Source organism: Caloenas nicobarica, chromosome 5 (assembly GCF_036013445.1).
Source record: "Caloenas nicobarica isolate bCalNic1 chromosome 5, bCalNic1.hap1, whole genome shotgun sequence".
Taxonomy (NCBI): domain Eukaryota; kingdom Metazoa; phylum Chordata; class Aves; order Columbiformes; family Columbidae; genus Caloenas; species Caloenas nicobarica.
The window spans coordinates 48,442,659-48,462,583 of record NC_088249.1 but is presented as its reverse complement, the minus strand read 5'-3'; the positions used below and the strand labels follow the sequence as shown (position 1 = coordinate 48,462,583).

Genomic DNA, 19,925 nt, shown 5'->3' with positions numbered 1-19,925 from the left:
GCGGTGGCTGACTTTACACATGGAAATAACGCTACTAAAAGTCCCTAGAGAATGTGCGATAATTTATTTATAGTCCTTGGAAATAAGGGACAAAAACTTGTTATTGATAAGAGAAAATGCTCATGTGTACTTTAATATGTATATACCTACCTGCTAGCAGTTGACACTGACTTATTTATTTAAACAAAGACAAAAAGTAAAGCACATTTGAGTCAGTGACACTGCACTGAGGTGTAAAATGTTCAATAGTTTCCTTCTTCTAGAGGTTGAGTAGATGCTGCTGGTGTGTGTGCCTGAGACTGAAATTTCAAGTGATAACTACATGATAAATATGAAACTGTGCTTTAGTATCTGTATATAATGTACTTTTATGGTTCTTACCTTTTATAACTTCATGTTATTTTGAACAAAGGCAGCTTTTTATTTTACCTCATATATTGTGGTGTTTCACTGTTTCTTTCGGGTGCATTTGGAAAGGTGCCGATAAAGGGTGGGTGTCACGAGGATGGAGCCAGGCTCTTCTCAGTGACAACCAACAGTAAGACAAGGGGTAATGGGTTCAAGCTGGAACACAAGAGGTTCCACTTAAATGTGAGAAGAAACTTCTTCTCAGTGAGGGTGACGGAACACTGGAACAGGCTGCCCAGGGGGGTTGTGGATTCTCCTTCTCTGGAGACATTCAAAACCCGCCTGGACGCCTTCCTGTGTAACCTCACCTAGGTGTTCCTGCTCTGGCAGGGGGATTGGACTAGATGATCTTTCGAGGTCCCTTCCAATCCCTAACATTCTGTGATTCTGTGATTCTGTGAACACATGGTTAAACTAGAGATTTAACTTTGTTATTGAGAACTGTTATTAGACTGGCTTTCAAGTCAGTAAAGGTAAGTAGTCAGTGTTACCATTTAAAATTCAAAGATTAAGACAAATCCTTTTCCTGTCGTTTATGTTTAGATTAGAGAGACTTGTTTCTTTGGAGCAAAATGGGCAAATAGGATTTAGAGTATTATTAGAATCATTATATCACTGTCATTGGTCCTGGGGTTGCCAGGCCTTTTCTGATTATCAGATGCAACAAATGACGTCCAATTTTATTGACCAGTTTGGCTTCAACGATGAGAAGTTTGCTGATCAAGATGACATTGGCAAGTGAGTATAACATTATACTGGCTTTGACTATAGTCTCGGCGTGTTCTTACTGTGTATTTGGCTGTGGTTTTGCTGATGATAAATGCAAGCCTTTACTGATGTGAGGCAGTTGCCAGTCGGTCCTGTCTTTTCATACCATATGTGTGCACTGATAGAAGCCTCCCTGGACAGTTTACAGAGGGAAAGCAACAGCTTGTTTTCCATTTCTAATGTCCTGGTTGTGCCAACATGAGAACACAGTGTTTGTGAATAAATAACTAAATTATAACTCAGCTTTTTAAAGCTATGCGTGTTCAATGACATGGCATTGTTGGGTGCACTTTCACTTGCTCTGTGCCTCAAATTCACCAGGGAAAAAAAACCCAAACATTTTATGTACCAGACTAGATGAATAGCTCTACTTTTAAGTTTTCCTGGAAAAGATGACATGTGCTATTTCGTATGGGACAGTAAGGAATGGGCATTGTAAATCTACCTTTGTTTTCAAGGTCAAGGCAATTAAGACTCATTTCTACAAATGGGTAAGTGATGAACTGACAACAATCTTGGTCAGGTTAAAAACAAACAAAACCCAACAAACAAAACAAACCAACCAACTAAACCAGTACCATAATGGGAAAGGGAAAGAATGGGCCTTCTTGCCGAAAAGAGTTCATTGTGATTTTTGTAAGAATTCATGGCTTGGAATGCAAGAATATACATATAAGAGTAAAAAGCATTAAAGTAAAATACAGTGGAATGTCTCAGTGCTCTTCTGTAAGATGTGTTTAGTAAGTGGTGGTTGACTGAAGCTTGCATGTGCCATTTAAGAAGCATTGCTGCCTTTTTGCACCACGATCTGCTGAGATTATAGATTAAGATATGATGGGAGAGGAAACAACTCAGGGTAGTCCTTAACTTTGTTAGAAGCAAGTGGATTTTGACAAGGATAGGAGTTGGAATTCCGTTCAGATCATGCTGTTTAGTAGTATATGGTCTTGGCGGAAAGAAGATGACTACTTGTATAAGGAGATCTCTTGAGGTATGTAATAGGTATACTGATGATGTACTCATGACCTGGATTAAGATGTAGATAAATGATGCCATTTGTGCAAGAATCAATTACAGCTTAAATTACCTGCTTGCTGTTGTACAGTAATTCAGATGTTAACTTGCACAGTAACTCAGTCACACTTAAAACTTATGTTCCTTTAGACCACTTACCTTGTTCCCTGCTTTATAATGCAATGAAGATTAGAGGAATAGTAGTATATGCTCTGCTGAATGCACTGCTGTATGTGGCTAGAGAAAGAAAATGTTAGCTCTTCTGAAAGTCCGGTAGAGTTTCCCCTCTTTTCCTCCTCTGTTTCTTTTTGCATCCCCTAGAGATTTATTTTGCCTAATGCTATTTTTAATCTAAGGAATGTTTGTAATTACTTTAGTGAAACTGCTTGATAGCTTAATATGTGAAGATGTGTAAAGCCTAATATTTAGTGTTTAGTTTGAGGAAAAAACCTTCAGTGATCAAATCTCTACTTTAAAAAAAACCAAAAACAACAAAACAAAACAAACATTTTTTCATTAGGAAACAGAAGTTTTTATTACATTTTTCACTTTCTTCCTGTTGAGAAGGTCCTTCTATAGAGTGGTGAAATCAGTTAGAAGGTATAAGAACTGGCAACGTAGATCTTTGCAGGATTTTGAGCTGTATTATGGTAGACCATAGTCAGACTAGGCATTTTTTAGGCCTACTCTTTTTTTCTAGTGCATGACAGTACAGTATTTGAGATTTGCATATAATTTCAGTTACGCTTGCTTAGGCTTGTTGCATCTTCATAGCTAACTATAGGGTGGAGATGATATCATTTTGTATTTCTATTTTAAATATTTCAGTTAGAAAATACACATGAATGCCAGGCCTCAGTCTGGAGTTTGATTTTTATATTGGAAACTACTTTGTCTTTTATGTTTTTAGGTTACTGGAAAATTAGAAACCTAAGAGAAAATAGATGTCTTCATGTCATAATACAGCATCTTGTTTTATTGCATACATCTTCTTTTTTGTAGTGTTTCTTTTGATCGGGTCTCAGACATCAACTTTACACTCAATACGAATGAAAGTGTAAGTATGTATTCTTGCACTGTCAGAAGAATTACTGTCTTTTAAACTTTGGTGTGACCTCAGAGTTTTGGTGGTGGTTGCAACTCCTTTGATGTGTAGTCATTGGGAAATAACTATCCTACCTTGTTCCTGTGTCATATTTTCTAGTTGTAAGACATCATTGTTGTTCTTTGTGACTAGTATTAAACAGAATTGCTTCTAATTTCTCTGGTCAGGTTCAAGAACAGGCTTGGATCTGATTTGTGCATGTTGCATACTTGTATTTTATGGTTAGAAGCTATTTCAGTCTTCCAGTGAGATTGTGGTGACAGGAAAGTAAGGACAGAGATTTTAACCCTAGATACTATTTGTCAGTTGAGCTGAAATAAACCCCACTTCACAAAATAAAGCTGGAGTACTTGATGATTCTGGTTATCTGAAAAGCTCTTCAATGTCATTCCTGCATGCTGTTCTTAAACATGATGGAAACTCATATCTGTTCTTTGACAGTCCACTGAACTTGTTTGTAGCTGAGTACAACAAGCACCACTGAATATTTTCTTGGCAAGTTTAATTTCTTAAGACATTCCATTTTTTTTGCTGCTTTTAGAGGAATGTCCTTTTCCGCACCGTTTTGAGGTTCTCTTCAGAATAGTCATATATTTCCAAAATATTTACTAATGTAAGTAGAATGATGAATCATAAATACAGATTTTATACTTCTGCTGTATTTAGGGCAATATAGCCCTGTTTGAGGCATGCTGTAAGGAGCGAATACAGCAGTTTGATGATGGTGGCTCTGATGAAGATGACATTTGGGAAGAAAAACATATTGCATTTATACCAGAGTCCCAGAGGCGTTCCAGGTAAGAAATGTGTTTTTCATCCAAATGGTAGTATAGTGATCCCTCAATACAAAGTATGTCTTCTAATTCATACTGACTGTTAGCACAGGCTGTCCAGCATAACTAGCTTTTTCCATTCTGTGGAGAAATTACTAGAGGGGTGGCTTTAGTGTCTGCTTTCCAGCTGTAATTTGTAGAAAGTGGCAGCAGTTGCTCTGTCTACTCGGCTCTTCCTGTACTTCAGCTTTTGTAACTTGTGTTTTTGGTGGTGGTGTGGTTTGTTTTTGTTTTTCCTGCTGCTTATTCTTTTCCTCTGCTTTTAAACCTGCTCAGCCATTCTTATCTTGGACAAGGCATTTCATCTCCACACTTCTGTAGACCTTGCTGCCCTCTCTACGGTACCAATGTGGTTGTGAACAAAACTGCATGGGAAACTGCATTGAGAGGAAGGAGCATGTTAGCCCCAAAACTCTTAGGGCTGTGCAACTTCCTTTCTACTGAATTTTGTCGCACAATAATCTTGGCTTTTCTGATCTTCTTGTGGCTTGAGTCACAAACCAAATCTCTTCTTCCCTTGCAACCTTTGAAATGCATGTTGCTAATACCTTCTGTACAAAATCAATTATTTTGTTTGATGGTGTTGTGGTTACTTAATGTGATGTGTTTTGGGGACATCCTTACCTTCTCGCATTACCTTGCTTTTTGTGTTAGTTGCACTCAGCAGGAAGGGAGAGGTGCCCATAGGGTTTAATTTTGTATGTAGTTAAAGAGAATGGACTTGAATACAGTTGGAAAGATTTTTAAATAGATTTGTTGTTAGATTTTAAAATAAAACAATTTATATCTTGTTAGGTTGGTGTTGAAGAGGGTTGTATTTTAGCACTTCCATTCTGTGTGAAGAGACCAAATAGACCAACAATGTCTGTACAGAGCTCTGATTCCTTAATTTCCTTTTCTGCTCCTGTTTGCGTAGCAGGAGTAAAACTGATCTTTGTCTTTTACTTGCAAATGGGAGGGGGAAAAATAGATAACTTCTTTACATGATCAAGTGAAAAACCTTGAACTCTGGGTTTTTGAGAGACAAATGAGGGGAATACTAATAGCTAACAAATTATACCTCAGTTAATCTATCAGAAATGTTAGCTGTTGTAATTCTGTTTAGCCTCAAACTCTCCAGTATTTAATTATGCCCAGTGTCTCATACTAAACACAGAATGTAAACTCTCTCTTTGTATTTTAAGTTCGGGCAGTACAGACAGTGAAGAAAGTACAGATTCTGAAGAAGAGGATGGAACAAAACAAGACCTGTTTGAATCGCACGCCAATACAGAGGACAAAATGGAAGTAGACTTAAGTGAACGTACGTAGCTTTTCTACCAGCTGCATTGAATTGTATGGAAGTGTTAGATATAGCAGTCTTGTTTTGTAGGAGTTTTCCTCATTTACCATTTTTATTTCAACTATCTTAATAAAGTAGTCTTTCCCACTGTGAAGACTGGTTGCAACAGAGCCATGCAAATGTTAGAAGTTTCAGTTCCTTATGTGTCTTGAGTCTAGTTACTTTGTCTCTCTAAAATTTATGTTTCTACTCTTCATGAGGAAAGAAAGAAGGAAGAATCAGAAATGGAAGGATGGAACGTAATCATTTATACATTTTGAATGCCTGCAAAACTAATAGGTTGTTAATCTCCAAATCTACAATATGGTTATTTTTACCTTTTAGACAAACTTTTTGTCTAAGAATGCTCTTTTAAACAACTTCCCACGGAAGCCAAGTGGATTTGCATTAGTCTGGTTTCGTGTGCGAATGAAAGATCTACATCAGTAGACTCTTATGTGGAAATTGGTTTAAAAGTTTTCACACTAAAGTCACAGTAGACTAAACTGGCTTTAGTTAAACTGGCAATATCTGTAGGTAAAAGCCCTGTGTTTATCTAGACTGTAAGGAATTAAATTAAAATAGAAGGAAAAGTCAAGGTTTTCTTTTCTTTTGTCAGATTGGTGTCGTTGGCATCTGTGTCTCAAACAAGTTTTGATCCATGTGGGTCTCCTCCCATATCTGCCTGGGTTGGAATTTCTAATTGCTAGTCAGAGCTTCCTTTTCAGCCTGTTTTTTTGTATGTAAGTGTTAATGAAAAACATGTTTCCCTTGGTTAGGTGAAGTATTTTGAATTGACGTATCCTAAATTAGATGCTGTTAAGTCACAGTTGCTCCAAAATTTAAAATCCCAGTAAATATTTTAAGTTGTAAAAAGGCTTAAACTTTTCTGAAAGTTAGCAGTGGTGTTAGTGCATGAGAAGTTATTTAGAGACTGTGCATACCTAAGTTGACATGCTCATTTTCTATGTTCAAGAAAACATGCTTAGGAAACTGAAAAAGGGATGAACACTCTTTACGGTTTTGGGATTTCTTTTTTTTATTATTATAGAAATTAGTTTGAAAAATGATAACAAAGGTTGATGCTAGTTTAAAGAATAAAGTGGGATTATACTTGTGATCTAGTATGGTTTATTTTTTTTGTTCTTCAGATAACTATTGATTTTTAGCAGAATACTCTGTTAATGTTTTTAAAATTCTGCCTTACTAGCAAAATTTCCCTTTTAGGGAATGTGTTTTTCATTCGTTTGGGTTTTTTTGTGTTTTTTTTTTTTTTTTTTTTTTAACAGTTTATAGGGGATTCTTTTGCATGTGCTTTGAAGTCTAGTTATGAATGTTGCTGCTCTTTCAGGAATGTATATATAGAGAACCAGTGTGTTTGGCATATGTGCACTCATGTTCTTTATTTAAATTTAAGTTCATTAACTTGGTGATGGTTTTTCAGCACCAAACTGGTCAGCTAACTTTGATGTACCCATGGAGACTGCCCATGGTGCCAATCTGGATTCTGTTGGGCCTGATGTGTGGAGTACAGAAGAACCTATGCCAGCAAAAGAAACTGGCTGGGCTTCCTTTTCAGAGTTCACATCATCTTTGAGGTAAGAATGTTAGTGATTCAGAGCAAGTTCTTCACTACTAAATGTAATGGCAGCTGCCATTTTTGGGGTGTCCATCTCTACCCAAGCCTGCATTGGTGGAATACAAGATGCGTAGTGTCTGAAGGCCTCCATGTTAATACAGTATGTCTTTGTATGATCTGCCTAATACCAGGCTTTTTGTAGGATGGGCGGATCCTGATGCGTCATTGTTTTAGAGGGTTTTTAAAGAGTATTTGGATCCTTTAATATTGGTCTCTGACCAGAATTTGCGCTGTGATTTTTTTTGTTGCTTTTTTTGTTAGTGTAGACTGAACTCAGTGAATGGTTGAACATGAATTGTTGAATGTAGAGGTCATAAAATGTCTTTAAAACATCTTGATGATTCTGTTTAATGGGTGTTATAAAACATCCGTGATACTTAGGCTACACTTTCCTTTCTTGGCTTGAACTCTACATAAAAAATAACTGAATTCCTCTGCGTATTTCTAAGAAATATTTCAAGAGGCCAAATCTTGTCTTTTGAGTGCCTTCAGAATGAAAAACTGGTAGCTATACTGTACATATGATTAAGTAGCAAAATCACTTCCATAGCGGATGATGAGGACTGCTTTGGCAGGCTCAGCAGAGAACCATATTTCAAGTTGCAGAGTGCACTTAACATCAGTTAAAGTGTTGGAAACACTATGAGGAGCCAGTGGTATTTGTATGCCTTATTTACTGGGGACATGTCCACTACTATTTGTAATCAAACCAAATAAAACAAGTAAAAATAAAACCATCATCAAACATATACTCAGCTCAGTTCTGATGGATTTTGAATTAAGAAACTTCTGTTTAGCATGTCTTCCTAGGACTCCCACAAACAAACTTGCTGTCATTCAGTTTGGGTAGAGTTCTAGACCTCATAGTTTTGATATAGAACTAAAAATACTGTTTTTAAGAACATTTCATTCTGCTATTCAGAAATGTTTCTAAAGTGCTTTTACTTTGTATTTGAAGCTCAAAAGATTCCTTAAGAAGTAATTCTCCTGTGGAAATGGAAACAAACACAGACCCAATCGATCCATTGAGTGCAAATCTAACTGCTCTTGCAACACAGCTAGAGAGTAAGTACACTGCATTTAGAAATGCAAACAGGTTGATTTTAAGAGTTGTAACCAAGAAAGATGTCCCTGAACTTTAAGGTTTCCAGAGGCCTCTTATCTGGCTCTGCCACTGTTCTGCCAGGTGATGAAAATGGCTCATCAAAGAATTTCTGAACTGTTTAAAACAGTTTTCTATTTAAAACAGGAGCCAGTGTCACTATTACCTGTAAAAAGCCTGCACATCATGAACAGAAAAGCACTACAAAGAATCTTAAGTGTGTTCTTTTAGAGCAGGGGTGTCAAACTCATTTTCACCGGGGCCCACATCAGCCTCGTAGTTGCCTTCAAAGGGCCGAATGTAATTTTAAGACTGGATAAATTTAACTACTCATACACTTACACAGTCCTAAAACTACATTCGGCCCTTTGAAGACAACTGTGAGGCTGATGTGGCCCCTGGTAAAAATGAGTTTGACACCCCTGTTTTAGAGAATCTTCACCCATGTCAGCACTCAGTTGGCTGAGCTAATACCCAGGAAGAGTGGTAGCCTTTTGTCTGTGTGGCAATAGGCCAGTAGCCTCAACCTGTTCAAATTTCCCCTTTCAGCTCATTCCTTTCTAAGTGACCTTCACTATGCATGCACTAATTCTTTCTTCAACATGTATGAACTGGTTAAAGGCCAGATATGTGCTAATTAGCTTTTTGTGTGTATATTGACAGACAAAACAAAAAGTGCAGATGGGAAGTCCAGAGAGACTGGGCTTCCCAAAGGCTTGTATGTACTTGGAAACTTACTGTCAAATTTGTACTGTGTGGGCTTGTGTAATGAATTTAACTGTATAGAAAAATAATACATTCTTATAATCCTACTAAAGTCTTGCTAAGGTAGATCTGTTGCAATAACTATTGTCAATCTAAATCACCAAGTGGCTTGCGAAGTGGAAAAAAAAGTAGTTACAGAATGACTTCTCCTTAAGTTGTCTGTAAGAAGTACTTATGTTCTATATATTTGTGTAGTGGGGGTTGCAGAAAAGGTGACTTGCTCTGTAAGGATGAGTTCAAGAAGTGCACAAAACTCAAAAAAGATCATACTGGTTATACTGGCTTGTATGCTTGTTCATGAAATAAAAACAAAACCAGCCATGTACTAAATTACCTCTGTATGTCTAGCCCCAGGAAGTGTTGCTATGGAGGCCAGCTCAGATGGAGAGGATGAGGTAGAAAATGCAGACAAGGTAACTGAAACAGTAATGAATGGCAGCATGAAGGAGACACTGAGCCTTACTGTAGATGCTAAAACTGAAACAGCTGTTTTCAAAAGGTGAGAGTACCTATTTATTGTCTTCCCATTGTTGTAAAATAAGCACTATTGAGGGAACACTATTGTGTCATTGAAAAAAAGTTATTTGCAAGTGGTAATTCATGTGGCTTTAACTAGAAACCTTCTTACAAAGAAGTTGTTTTGAAATTTTACTTCCAGTTAGTTACTATAACATACTACTTTCCTTATCAAGCTTTAATTTCAGTGCAAGATTATTAGTGGAAGACTGAATCAATAACTCTCAACCATGATGCACACTATTGTGCATTTTTATGTAAGAATTATTCTTTTAATGTACAGTTAATCGCATGTCAAAGCTAAACTTTTTAAATTTTGCACAGATTTGTTAGATTTGGATTGGAACTCCATCCTTCTCATCCAGGAGGATTGAGTACAGAAGTTGAAGGCCAGCCAGGCACTGCTTTTGAGAGTTAACTCTTCAGACATTTGGGGTGATCCCTCTTGGTGGTATGGATGATAGTGTCAAATCTGTTCTGGACTACAGGTGTGGGACACAGGATTCTAGAATAACCAGAAGAACAAACTCTCTGATTTTGGTATCTTCTGATAACTGTTTCATTTAGGAATTTTACAATATGATTATATTCCATTCCGCATGTATTACAATCCTTTTATGAGAATAAAGCATATTTCTGTTCAGTCTACTTGAGATGTCATCTACTAAGATCTTGTGATCTTTAATGATCAAGTGTTTTTTATTTAGTATCATATCTTTATGTAGGGAAACAGAGCCTACAAACAGTCTGACCTGTAAAAATAATTTTGCCTTTAATTGAAGCTGGTTGCCCCCGCCCCGATCTTAACAAATCAGAGCATAGTACTAGGATTTTGGTATGCAACCCTCTTCTCATTCTTTCAGAATATTTTCCTAGTATCTGTCCCTATTTTGGCTTTAAATATTGAAAAGAAATTGTCCACATGTCTTGGAAGCTGCTTTAAAAAATCCCAGTCCATTTCAGTAGAAAAAACTTCCCTGTGTTAGTCCTTACATTGCCCTTCTTTTAACTTCATTTTACTTTGCCCTGTAGTAGTAGAAAAATTCTATTCATTTTGGATGGTTCAGGAATTGAAACTACTGGCTTTTAGTCACTCTTGCTTTCATCCTTTTGATTATTGAAGCAGTAAATAACTCTAATGTCTTTTGGCACCCGATTTAAGTTCTGATTTTTTTTCAATACAGACGGGAGCATTTATGGCTGCACAGCACTTATTAATCAAGTGGCATTTATGGAGGAATTGAACCAAAGCAGTTTAGAGGAGGATTGTGACTCAGGGCAGACTGATGTGGCATGGAACCATAGTGCCTTGCTAAGTAAACGATGCATCTGCTCTCCAGTTTAGTCTGTATTTTGGGGAGTGCTTTTATATGGTCTGCAGTCGTGTTGAGTTAGATGTTTACAGTTGGATTTCATTATCCATGATGGTTTTACACTTAAACTGATGTAGTTCACAGGCACTTTAAAGTTCTGTGACTTCGGATACTGGTGCAAAAACTAAAATGAGGAGGCAGTATGTGGTGACAGCCTGCCTTTGTGGAATTATCTGCTTGAGCTGTGGTGTAAGCACTTCAGTTCTTGTAGTTAAAAGGACACAGAGGTGCAAAGGGAGACAATATCATACCCTGTTTCCCTGAAAATAAGCCCTAGCATGATTTTTCAGGATTTTTGAGGATGATCAAAATATAAGCCCTACTCCAAAAATAAGCCCTAGTTACAGTTCATTTAAAAAGTCAATTTAAATAGTGTCCAGGCAGCTATACATGTAAAAAAGTAATACGTTTTGGAGCAAAAATTAGTGTAAGACCCTGTTTTATTTTTGGGGAAACAGGGTACAATCACCCAGGTCAGAAGGGACCTCAGAAGATAATCTGGTCCGACCTTTAGTAGGAAGGGCAGCCCATGTGAGATTATCTAGCACTGTCCAATCACATCTTGAAAACCTCTAGCAATGGGGACTGTTGAGATCTTGATTTGGAAAGGGGAGATGAAGAAAACTGTAGGAGGAGGCTGAAAGGTGAGGTCTTAAATAAGGAGACTATTCTACTCTGATACGAGGCATGTGGCCTCATACTGAGTCAATGCTTATGTGGCTTTCTATAAACTGACTTTTAAATATGCTAAAACAACAAATGGGAGAGAAAAGTAATATTTCCTTTGGCATAAGTATTTAAAACAATGCTGAAAAAAAAGTCTAGATTAAGGGACAATTAGAGTAGCAGGAGAAGGTCCTACTCTAGCCTGTGTACCTGGCAAAGTGGATGCTTCCAGACCTAAGTTTTATATAGGTTTCTACCAATAGAAAATTGATGGTGTTCAAAGTTCATGTTGAGGGGAGGAGGAGCATCATAAGCCCAGTAGTTAACTTGTGGAAAGCTGCAAAGGACAAAAATACGGTTTCTGAACTTAATTCAAAATGGAGAATGAGAAGGGAAGAATGATAGCAGAGACTCCCCCTTTCTAGAAAATAAAAAAAAAGTATTATACCAGTTCTGATGGTGATGGTGACAAGTATTTTATTTGGAACAAATACAAAGAATATCAAAGCAAATGAGATAGGGAAATCAGAGCGGGGGAAACTGGATCTTTATGAGAGATTGCAACACAAAAGACAATATTTTTACAGGCTCCGTAGGAGGCATGGGAGGAAAGAGAAATTTGAATTCATTTAAACTTGAAGGATCCATTGAAAGGAGGACTCTAAGAATAGGAAGAAAAATCAGCACAGTGGCTTTAAAATGTTCCTTACTTCTTGTATAAATAGATTTGTTGCCACAAAGGTGTAAGATTGTGTCTACTTCGGAGCTAACTTATAACTATCTCTTGCAGGCATATGGTCAAGCTTGTGTTTTAGTGCACTCATAATGGTGTGGCTGAGGTGGGAGAGGGTGGACTAGAGAGGCAGAAAAGCCTTGTAGTGGCAAAACACAATTTGTGTGCTAGTGACTTGAGGCTGCCTAGTTACATGGTAATGTCTTATATAGTGTGAGTGTACTGCTTTTTCACAGGTTTTGTGTGCGAGAGGAAGTTCATGAGGTTGATTGAGTTACCGTCTTAGTACTGCGTAACCCATAATACCATATTTCACTGTGGAGTTATTAGGAAGTTTAATAAAAATGGTGATGAGTTAATGATTCTGCTGATACGTTTCATGGGCAGACTTCATCAATGCCAATTTCTGAGGGAATCTTGAATTTCTTTTATACTTTCTTCCTTCCATTTTTGCATACTTCTGGCTTCAGAGTGTTGAAATCCTATCGGTATGTATAGTAAAGGATCATGATGTGATTGTTACCACTTCAGGCATCACACACGTTCCTTTTTTCCTTTGATCTTATTTGTAATCACTGTGTTTTCAGCCCTTTCATGCAGTCAGGTTTTAATGAACGTAAACATCGGTGCATTATTAGGTGTTTGTAAGGTCTAGAGCCATGTGTTTGATCTTCATGTTGCAATCATAACTTAAAATCCATTTGCATGTGAAATATGGATCTGTCTCCCAGTTTTCTTCTGTTGCCTGAAATTTCCCTGTAAGTAAACTTAAAAACTAAGTAACTTTTTTACTTTTTTTTTTAAGTGAGGAAGGAAAATTGTCTACCTCACAGGATGCTTCTTGTAAATATGTAGTAGAAGAGGTTGTGGAAGAGGCTCCTTCAGCTCTGCAGCCTGCTAACAGCAGTCCAGAACAGAGGTAACTGTATTCAAGCATGCTTTCAATCCTCTAAGTAGCAGTTTGCATTTTGTTCTAATAGAACTGATCTAAAGAGATTAATGAATTCCTGTTAGTTATCAGCTCTGAGTTTAGCTCAATCTACATGTGCTTGCATCTATTTTATAAAATTCTCACAAGTTATATTCTCTGTCAAAAATGTATTTTCATTACATTATTTCTCTTGCAGGGTGTTATAAATATCTCCCTTCTGTTTTGTGATATGTTATTGAGTTAGAACAGGGAATTGATACACTTCCGAAAATGATGATTAAAAAAAAATATAAGGGGAATAAGTTTGACTTTGTCTTGAAAATTTACATAAGTTAGGTCTACTGTTTATTTCATTCTGTATTCTGTACTACAGAACAATTTGAGGGAGTCCACTCATGCAGCTGTATGGAAAGGAAATGGTGCCTAAGGTCATGGTTGCTAGATTGTGAATCAGTTATTATTTGTACCCTTGTCTTCATCAGGTATTAATCTGAATATTTGCAGATTTTGTGAAGATTTTTCAAAGTACAAATAATTTTTTAAAATAAAACTTGCCTGAAATATGGAGCAATATGAACTGCTCAGCATTCTTATTGGAGGAAAGAAAAGAAGATGTTTTTCTTTGGCAGCTCGGCTACTAGTGCAGTCTTGGAGAATACTAATTCAAGATATAATTCTGAGGGGACCACCACCAACCAGGAAAAGCTGCTCTTGCATAGATTTGTTTCTCTTAAATTGTCAGGTAGTATGGCTTTCTACAAAAAAAGGCATTTGATAGTATTTCTCATTTCATTTCCTGGTGAATTACTTGCTCGAGTTCTTTTTTGCCTCCCAAGTTACAGTGCTATGGAAACATACACAATGAAGTCTTAAGTCTAGTATGGGTTCACCAAAATCAAATACACATAGGGTGACATTAATCACCAAATGTTAGAAATGCTTAATGCAGATGTTTCATATCTTGAGCTAGTTTCTATGCTTTAGTTCGATTGGGATTCATCTTTATCTTAAAAGCCTAAAACAATGAAGAGCTTAATGTGGGTGAGAAGATTTTCACTCCTGAAGGCAGTATTCAGTGAAGACCTTGCTATGGAACTTAGGTGTTCATAAGTACTTCAAAATTAATATCTAGGCAAGAGTTACTAGTTTCCTAGCATAACTAATGGCTTGTTGAACATCAGGTGCAATCCCACAGGCTTGATTCTTGGTGTTAAGGCAAAGGGTGGTACGCTGCTGTTTCCTGTTTGAGATGTAATTCAAAGGTGTCCAGAGGAACTGTGCTCTCTCAAAGAAAACCCTTGTAAAAGGAAAATCTAAATGTGTATTGACTAAACCCTGAGTATTCCGTAGAGTCTGCTCCTCTTCCTGCAGGGCAGGGCTTCGGGGGTCAGAGCTGTGCATGATTCCTTCTTGTTGGGGAGCTGAAGATGTTCTGAATGGGAGCTTGTTCTGAAGAGAGAGAGGATTTTACTTAAACACAGTTCCAGGAGTCATTTTTGCCTTGCAGTATAAACAAGGGTATGACTGTGAAAATCAGAATTTAGAATATATATATACATGTATGTATTTTCTGAATCTGTATTTAAATAGTTGTAATAATTTAAAGGATGCTGTGTTTCTTTACTTCAATAAATTTTAAACTATTATTAGAGAAACAAATACTGTGAAAGAAGTAATTCACTTTTAAGAGTTTGTGGATACTATATTATATATCTAGCTTTCTAGTGAGGACAAAATTGAGATGCTTTTGTAAGCAAAGATGTAGAGTATAGCTCTACATACAACACAGAACTCTGCATGTTCTTATTATACTGTATGCGGACTAAGAAAGATGCAAGCATGTTTGACAAATTTAGATTCTGTTACTTAGACTTGTTTATGAACTAGTATCTCATACCTCTGTGGTACTGGGTGTTACACGAAAACCCTGCTACCTTTTCCTGTAAGCCAGAACTTTCTACTCTGCATAAATTCCATAAATTTAATTGAGAAGTGGATTCTAATAAAACTCTGTATACTTAGTTAAAGTGGGAAATCCAGAAACCGTCTTTCACAGCTTCTTCATCTGGAGGTAATGTTTTTATCAAGACAATATTTTTAATTCTGGTAAGCATTAAATTGCAGGGAAGAAATCTTTGGGTACTAGGTGACTGACTGCCTTTTGAGTAAAGATGATTGGCTAAACCAAAAGAGGGCTCTCAAAGCTAGCAAATCGTTGGATTGCTTTTGAGTTGCAGGAAATCTCAAGGAACTCCGTTCATTGAATCCAGCTGGCTTCAGCGAAGTTCAGTACTTTCTCTAAAAGTGGCTGTCACAGCAGATCCTCATATAAGCGCAGTATAAATATCAAGATAAAGATAATTGTGCTTTTGGGGCTCCATGCATGTATGACTAGTGGGAGGAGTCCCCTAGGTAGGTCTTTGGCTGGTGGCCAGCAGTAGAAGTATCTGCTAGGAGCTCTGTTCTGTCATGGACTTTTTTCCAGTTAATAAGAGACTTACTGCAGACTGCAGACTTCCTGTTCATGCAGCACTTGGTTTTTACCTTCCACGTTTCTCTAAAAAGTGTTTACTTTTGTATAGTGCTGTCTGTCTTTTGTCTAATGTGTACATATTTTTTTTTTAAAAAAGTGTTTTTAGAGCTTAGCAGCCAAAGACTTAGCTAGGGGACTCCTGCTGGTCATGTGCATGTAGAGCACGGACCCAAGAGTGACTTCTCTGTGATGTACACCATCAGAGAACAGGAGTTACAGGTAACTTTTTTCATGTGTAGTTCCAAATGGTATTTGTATTCTTTAAGGGAATCTTCAAATATATTGACTAGACTTGCACTGAATGAGAGTTTGTTGCTTGCAATTGTTAATGTTCTCATGTGCTACTGATTTGATCTCTTTGTGTTAGACCAGAGTAATTGAGCCCACGTTTACACTAAAGTTCTTATCTAGAAATGTATATACTGTTATTGTTTCCATTTTTGCAGGCTTGCTCCTTATTTTCCTCTATATTTCCTGAACTTTCCGTGCTAATAGACTGACATTCAAAGTATTTGTGAAATGGCAGTTTGTGGATTAGATTAGTAACTAAGGCAGTTTTTAAGACACTTGTTTTTTCATTTGTGTCTTAGCTGCTTACTTTCAACAGTAGTACTCCTGGTATCACATTTTGCCTCACAGAATAAGATATAGAGAAGTATCAGGATTGTGCTTTTTATTAGTGATTCTCTTGGGGAGATTTCACATCTCTAGAGATCACTTAGTAGCTCAATTAATAAAGATTAAACACTCTTCAATGGTGTGCTCAGTTAATTGAAGTGTTATGCTTAATTAGGCAATAAGGACTCCAGAAATGCTGCACTCCAGAAGATAAATGGGATGAGCATGTTATTAGTTTGTTTCCTCTCTTCTACTCAGGGGTCATGCTACAAATGAACTGGGGTTGGTTTTTTGGAGGCTGGATTTTGCACCTACACAAATTTGTTTTGGACCCTTCTTGTTTCCTGGATGCTTATATCTTTCTTTTTTTTTTTTGGCCTCTTAGGACTGATCAACACATCCATTTAGGAGAGGCATCTGTTAATGGCCCTGTATGATGTGTGATGTCCACTACCTTGGCTGAAGAAAATGAACTGATATCCAGGTGTTTGAGTGTTTCTTGAGGATTTCATCTAGACCCTGTCGAAGCCAGTCACTGCTGCACTAATTTTGCAAGGGATCAGGACCAGCAACATTTATATTCTAGATTTTAAGACATTGTACAGAAATTCATAAGTGTAAAAATATTGCACATTGGGAAATACCAATAATTTTTGCGTATGTTTATATTGTATTGTTCTGAATAGTGGGTGGCCTGTGAAATAAGATCCTGCTACCCATGTAATGATGGCAGTAGTGTTACTATAGTTAAAATTACTGTAAGAATAGTTTTATAAAAAAGTGAATACGCAAATCTAATGTATTTGAGACACAACTATTTGACAATTAGTGTGACCAAAGTATTTAGCAGTTTTCATACGTTTTTTCACCTTGTAAAAGGAAAAGAAAAAAATGAATTTGTTTCTTCTGAAACTGCCCTATAAATGTTATTTTGATTGCTTTAGATTACAAAAAGTGATTTAAATAAGAATTTTTTGGTGTTCAACATTTTACCACAGATTTTTTTAATCGGTAATTGTTTTCTGTATTGTTTAAACAAATCAAAAATGTAAGTCTATTGGTAGAGATTTTAAGTATTTATTGCTATAACATAGTTGACAAATTGATGTTACTGTAAAGCCATATGTTCTGTTAAGTCTTGTTTGCTTGACACAATACCTTACAGGTGAAACACTAGAATATTTGAAGTGCACATGGCTTGTTGTGTTTAAGTGATTCACCTGCCTTTTAACCCATTCACCAAGATTTAGTTTAATACCAAGCATTATACAGTGGAACATTTCAGAACAATCTGCGTATTTAAAACGCTGTAATCCTTTTAGACAAGTAAATGAAATGCCCATGCTGCTAATGTAATTACAGTACATGCATTTTTAAAGTATATAGTGTTTTTAATACAGATTTTGGCAGCAGAGCATGTTAATTGTTACTTTCACTGTACTGATCTGTGTGAGGCTTTCATTTGTATGTTCTAAACCAGTTTGGTTTTTTTTTTACAGCTGGTTTGTGTATATATATATAGTGATAATGGAAACTAATTCTGTGTAATTTATAATTTTCTATGTCTGTGTGAAACTCCAACAGCCTTCTCAAACAAACAGAAGCAATATACTGTATATTGCCACATTTTCTGGTGAAAGGGTTAAAGTACTTCACCTCCTGCACTTTTAGATGCAAATCCATTTTTGTTTCTGTAGTAGTTATATTCATTTATTTTTTACATCATTTGTTTTCCTGACGAGTATTTAAAGCCAAAAGGATACTCTAAACAATGGTCAATGATTTATTTTAGAAGGCATCCCAAGCAACGTGCCTAAACATTACATTGCATACAGAAATAAATAATTTTTAAAAATCCCAAAACACATGTATAATGGCATTGCTGTTATTGCTTGCTTTCTTGCATTTTCTGCAGCAAATTTCAGTGGCACTCGTCATTGCAAATTATTACAAACCAATTGGTTGTGTGAAAATGGAGGGGAAAAACACAGTATCATAGGTGGAATTGGTAGCTATGGTTGTCCTTTTATTTGTACTTTATAAATGATGGAACCCCAGACAGTTTCTAAGTTGGTTCTTCTTCAGTTTGCTTCCAGATCAGCTTGACCAAAAATGTTATGTTAGCTTTAAGGTTGGCAGCTGTCCTTTATTGCTTTCTGATCTGTTATTGAACAACCAGTTTTGGAAACAAAACTACTCATTTCAACACAGGAATTGTAATCTAAGTAGGAATTCCAAATACAGGAGAGCAGTGTGTTGGCTTACATAAGTTTGACACTTATAAGGAATAAAACTTTTGTCCTTTCCAGTGGAGGTATTTGTCCCTTGCGAACAACGAGCTGCATAGGCATGAAAATTGAAGGAGATACTGGCATCAAATTAGGTGAAACTATATTAGCCCTATTGCCTGCAGTTCAGCAAAGTCCTTAGGTACGTTGTCCTTCCTTCTGTTAATGAATCGTCATATCAGTCTGCTATGCAGTTCGTCCTGAGCTCAAAATTGAAAAGGGTTGCTCAGAGGTAATATCAGCTGAGTGGAGGGGTGAGAAGTGGTGGTGAGTGGAATTCACCCTTCAGTGTAGTTTGCCTTTTATTTAAAGGATGTAGTAGAGGTAAGCTAGGTTGGTTTACCTAATGCTGATTCCAATGGTCTTGAGAGGTGTGCCTTACTCTTACATTTATTGTTACTTTTAACAGCTTGTGTGGGTGGTGAGTTAAACCTGGGATTTAACCTAGATTTGATGTAGTGTGAGCTTTTTCTGAGGAGGTGTAGGGTGCATTTTACCCACTAACTGCATTACTTGTACAAAGGAGTACAAGTCTTGAACTCCAAGGGGAAGGTTTTTTTTTGGAGAGTGTATGGGTGTGTGTACACACCCCCACACATGCATTTTGCCATCTTTTACCAACACTTTACGCTGCTCACATGAGCTTATCAAGGTTTGAACATACTTGGAGAGTTCTTCTGAATGGCTGTGTTACCCAACATGTTTAATCAAATTTGACTTGCATGCAATGGAATTTGAGTCATCTTTATTAAAAGATATTTTTAATGCATTTGTGAGGTTGACTGAAGTCTAATACCTTTTTACAGTTTTGACTTCCTACAGTGTATTTAGCAGCAGTTAAGATAAACTAGCTTGTTTTGAGTGACTCATACTGAATATCTGCATTGCCACATTTTACAGTGCTCTTCGAAATGGCTAGAGGCTCAGTTGCTTGAAACTGAGGAATAGTGATGTCAGCTGATACTACAGGGCAATGGATCTAACCCCTCAGGACTTCTGTGGTAAAGGATTTTTACTCAAGCAAGAGCATTTTGCAGAAGTGGCTAGACCAGCAATATGTGCATTACTTCATTGCCTCTTCAGACCTGTGTCTCTATTAACTGGCAGAGTGCATAAATCATGCCTTTTAGGCCAGTGAAACTGTTATTTTTAAGAGTAAGCCTTGTACTAGATTTTATACTAAGATTATTCCATTTAAGTAAAAGTGTGAGCCATTGTCTTGACTAACATTATTAATAGTTAAGCAAGCATTCCTCCTGTTCAGTTAGTTGAAAGGCAGTCACTGAGAAGACAACAGGATAGTTGAAATAAT

General features: G+C 36.8%; 1 protein-coding gene across 3 annotated transcripts in view; it reads left to right on the top strand.

Moving 5' to 3' along the window:
• PPP6R3 (protein phosphatase 6 regulatory subunit 3) overlaps window positions 1–19,278 on the top strand; it is an 82,428-nt gene extending 63,150 nt beyond the window's left edge. For 2 of the 3 annotated variants that reach the window (XM_065636020.1, XM_065636022.1), the window contains 9 exons: window positions 1,049–1,146; window positions 3,193–3,247; window positions 3,962–4,092; window positions 5,313–5,431; window positions 6,894–7,047; window positions 8,047–8,153; window positions 9,304–9,454; window positions 13,049–13,162; window positions 16,711–19,278. In XM_065636020.1, coding sequence (XP_065492092.1) covers window positions 1,049–1,146; window positions 3,193–3,247; window positions 3,962–4,092; window positions 5,313–5,431; window positions 6,894–7,047; window positions 8,047–8,153; window positions 9,304–9,454; window positions 13,049–13,162; window positions 16,711–16,762 — 981 coding nt within the window. In that variant the 3' untranslated portion in view covers window positions 16,763–19,278. The remainder of the gene's footprint in view (window positions 1–1,048; window positions 1,147–3,192; window positions 3,248–3,961; window positions 4,093–5,312; window positions 5,432–6,893; window positions 7,048–8,046; window positions 8,154–9,303; window positions 9,455–13,048; window positions 13,163–16,710) is intronic. The other variant, XM_065636021.1, reaches the window with a different exon arrangement.
• Window positions 19,279–19,925: the final 647 nt, after the last annotated feature.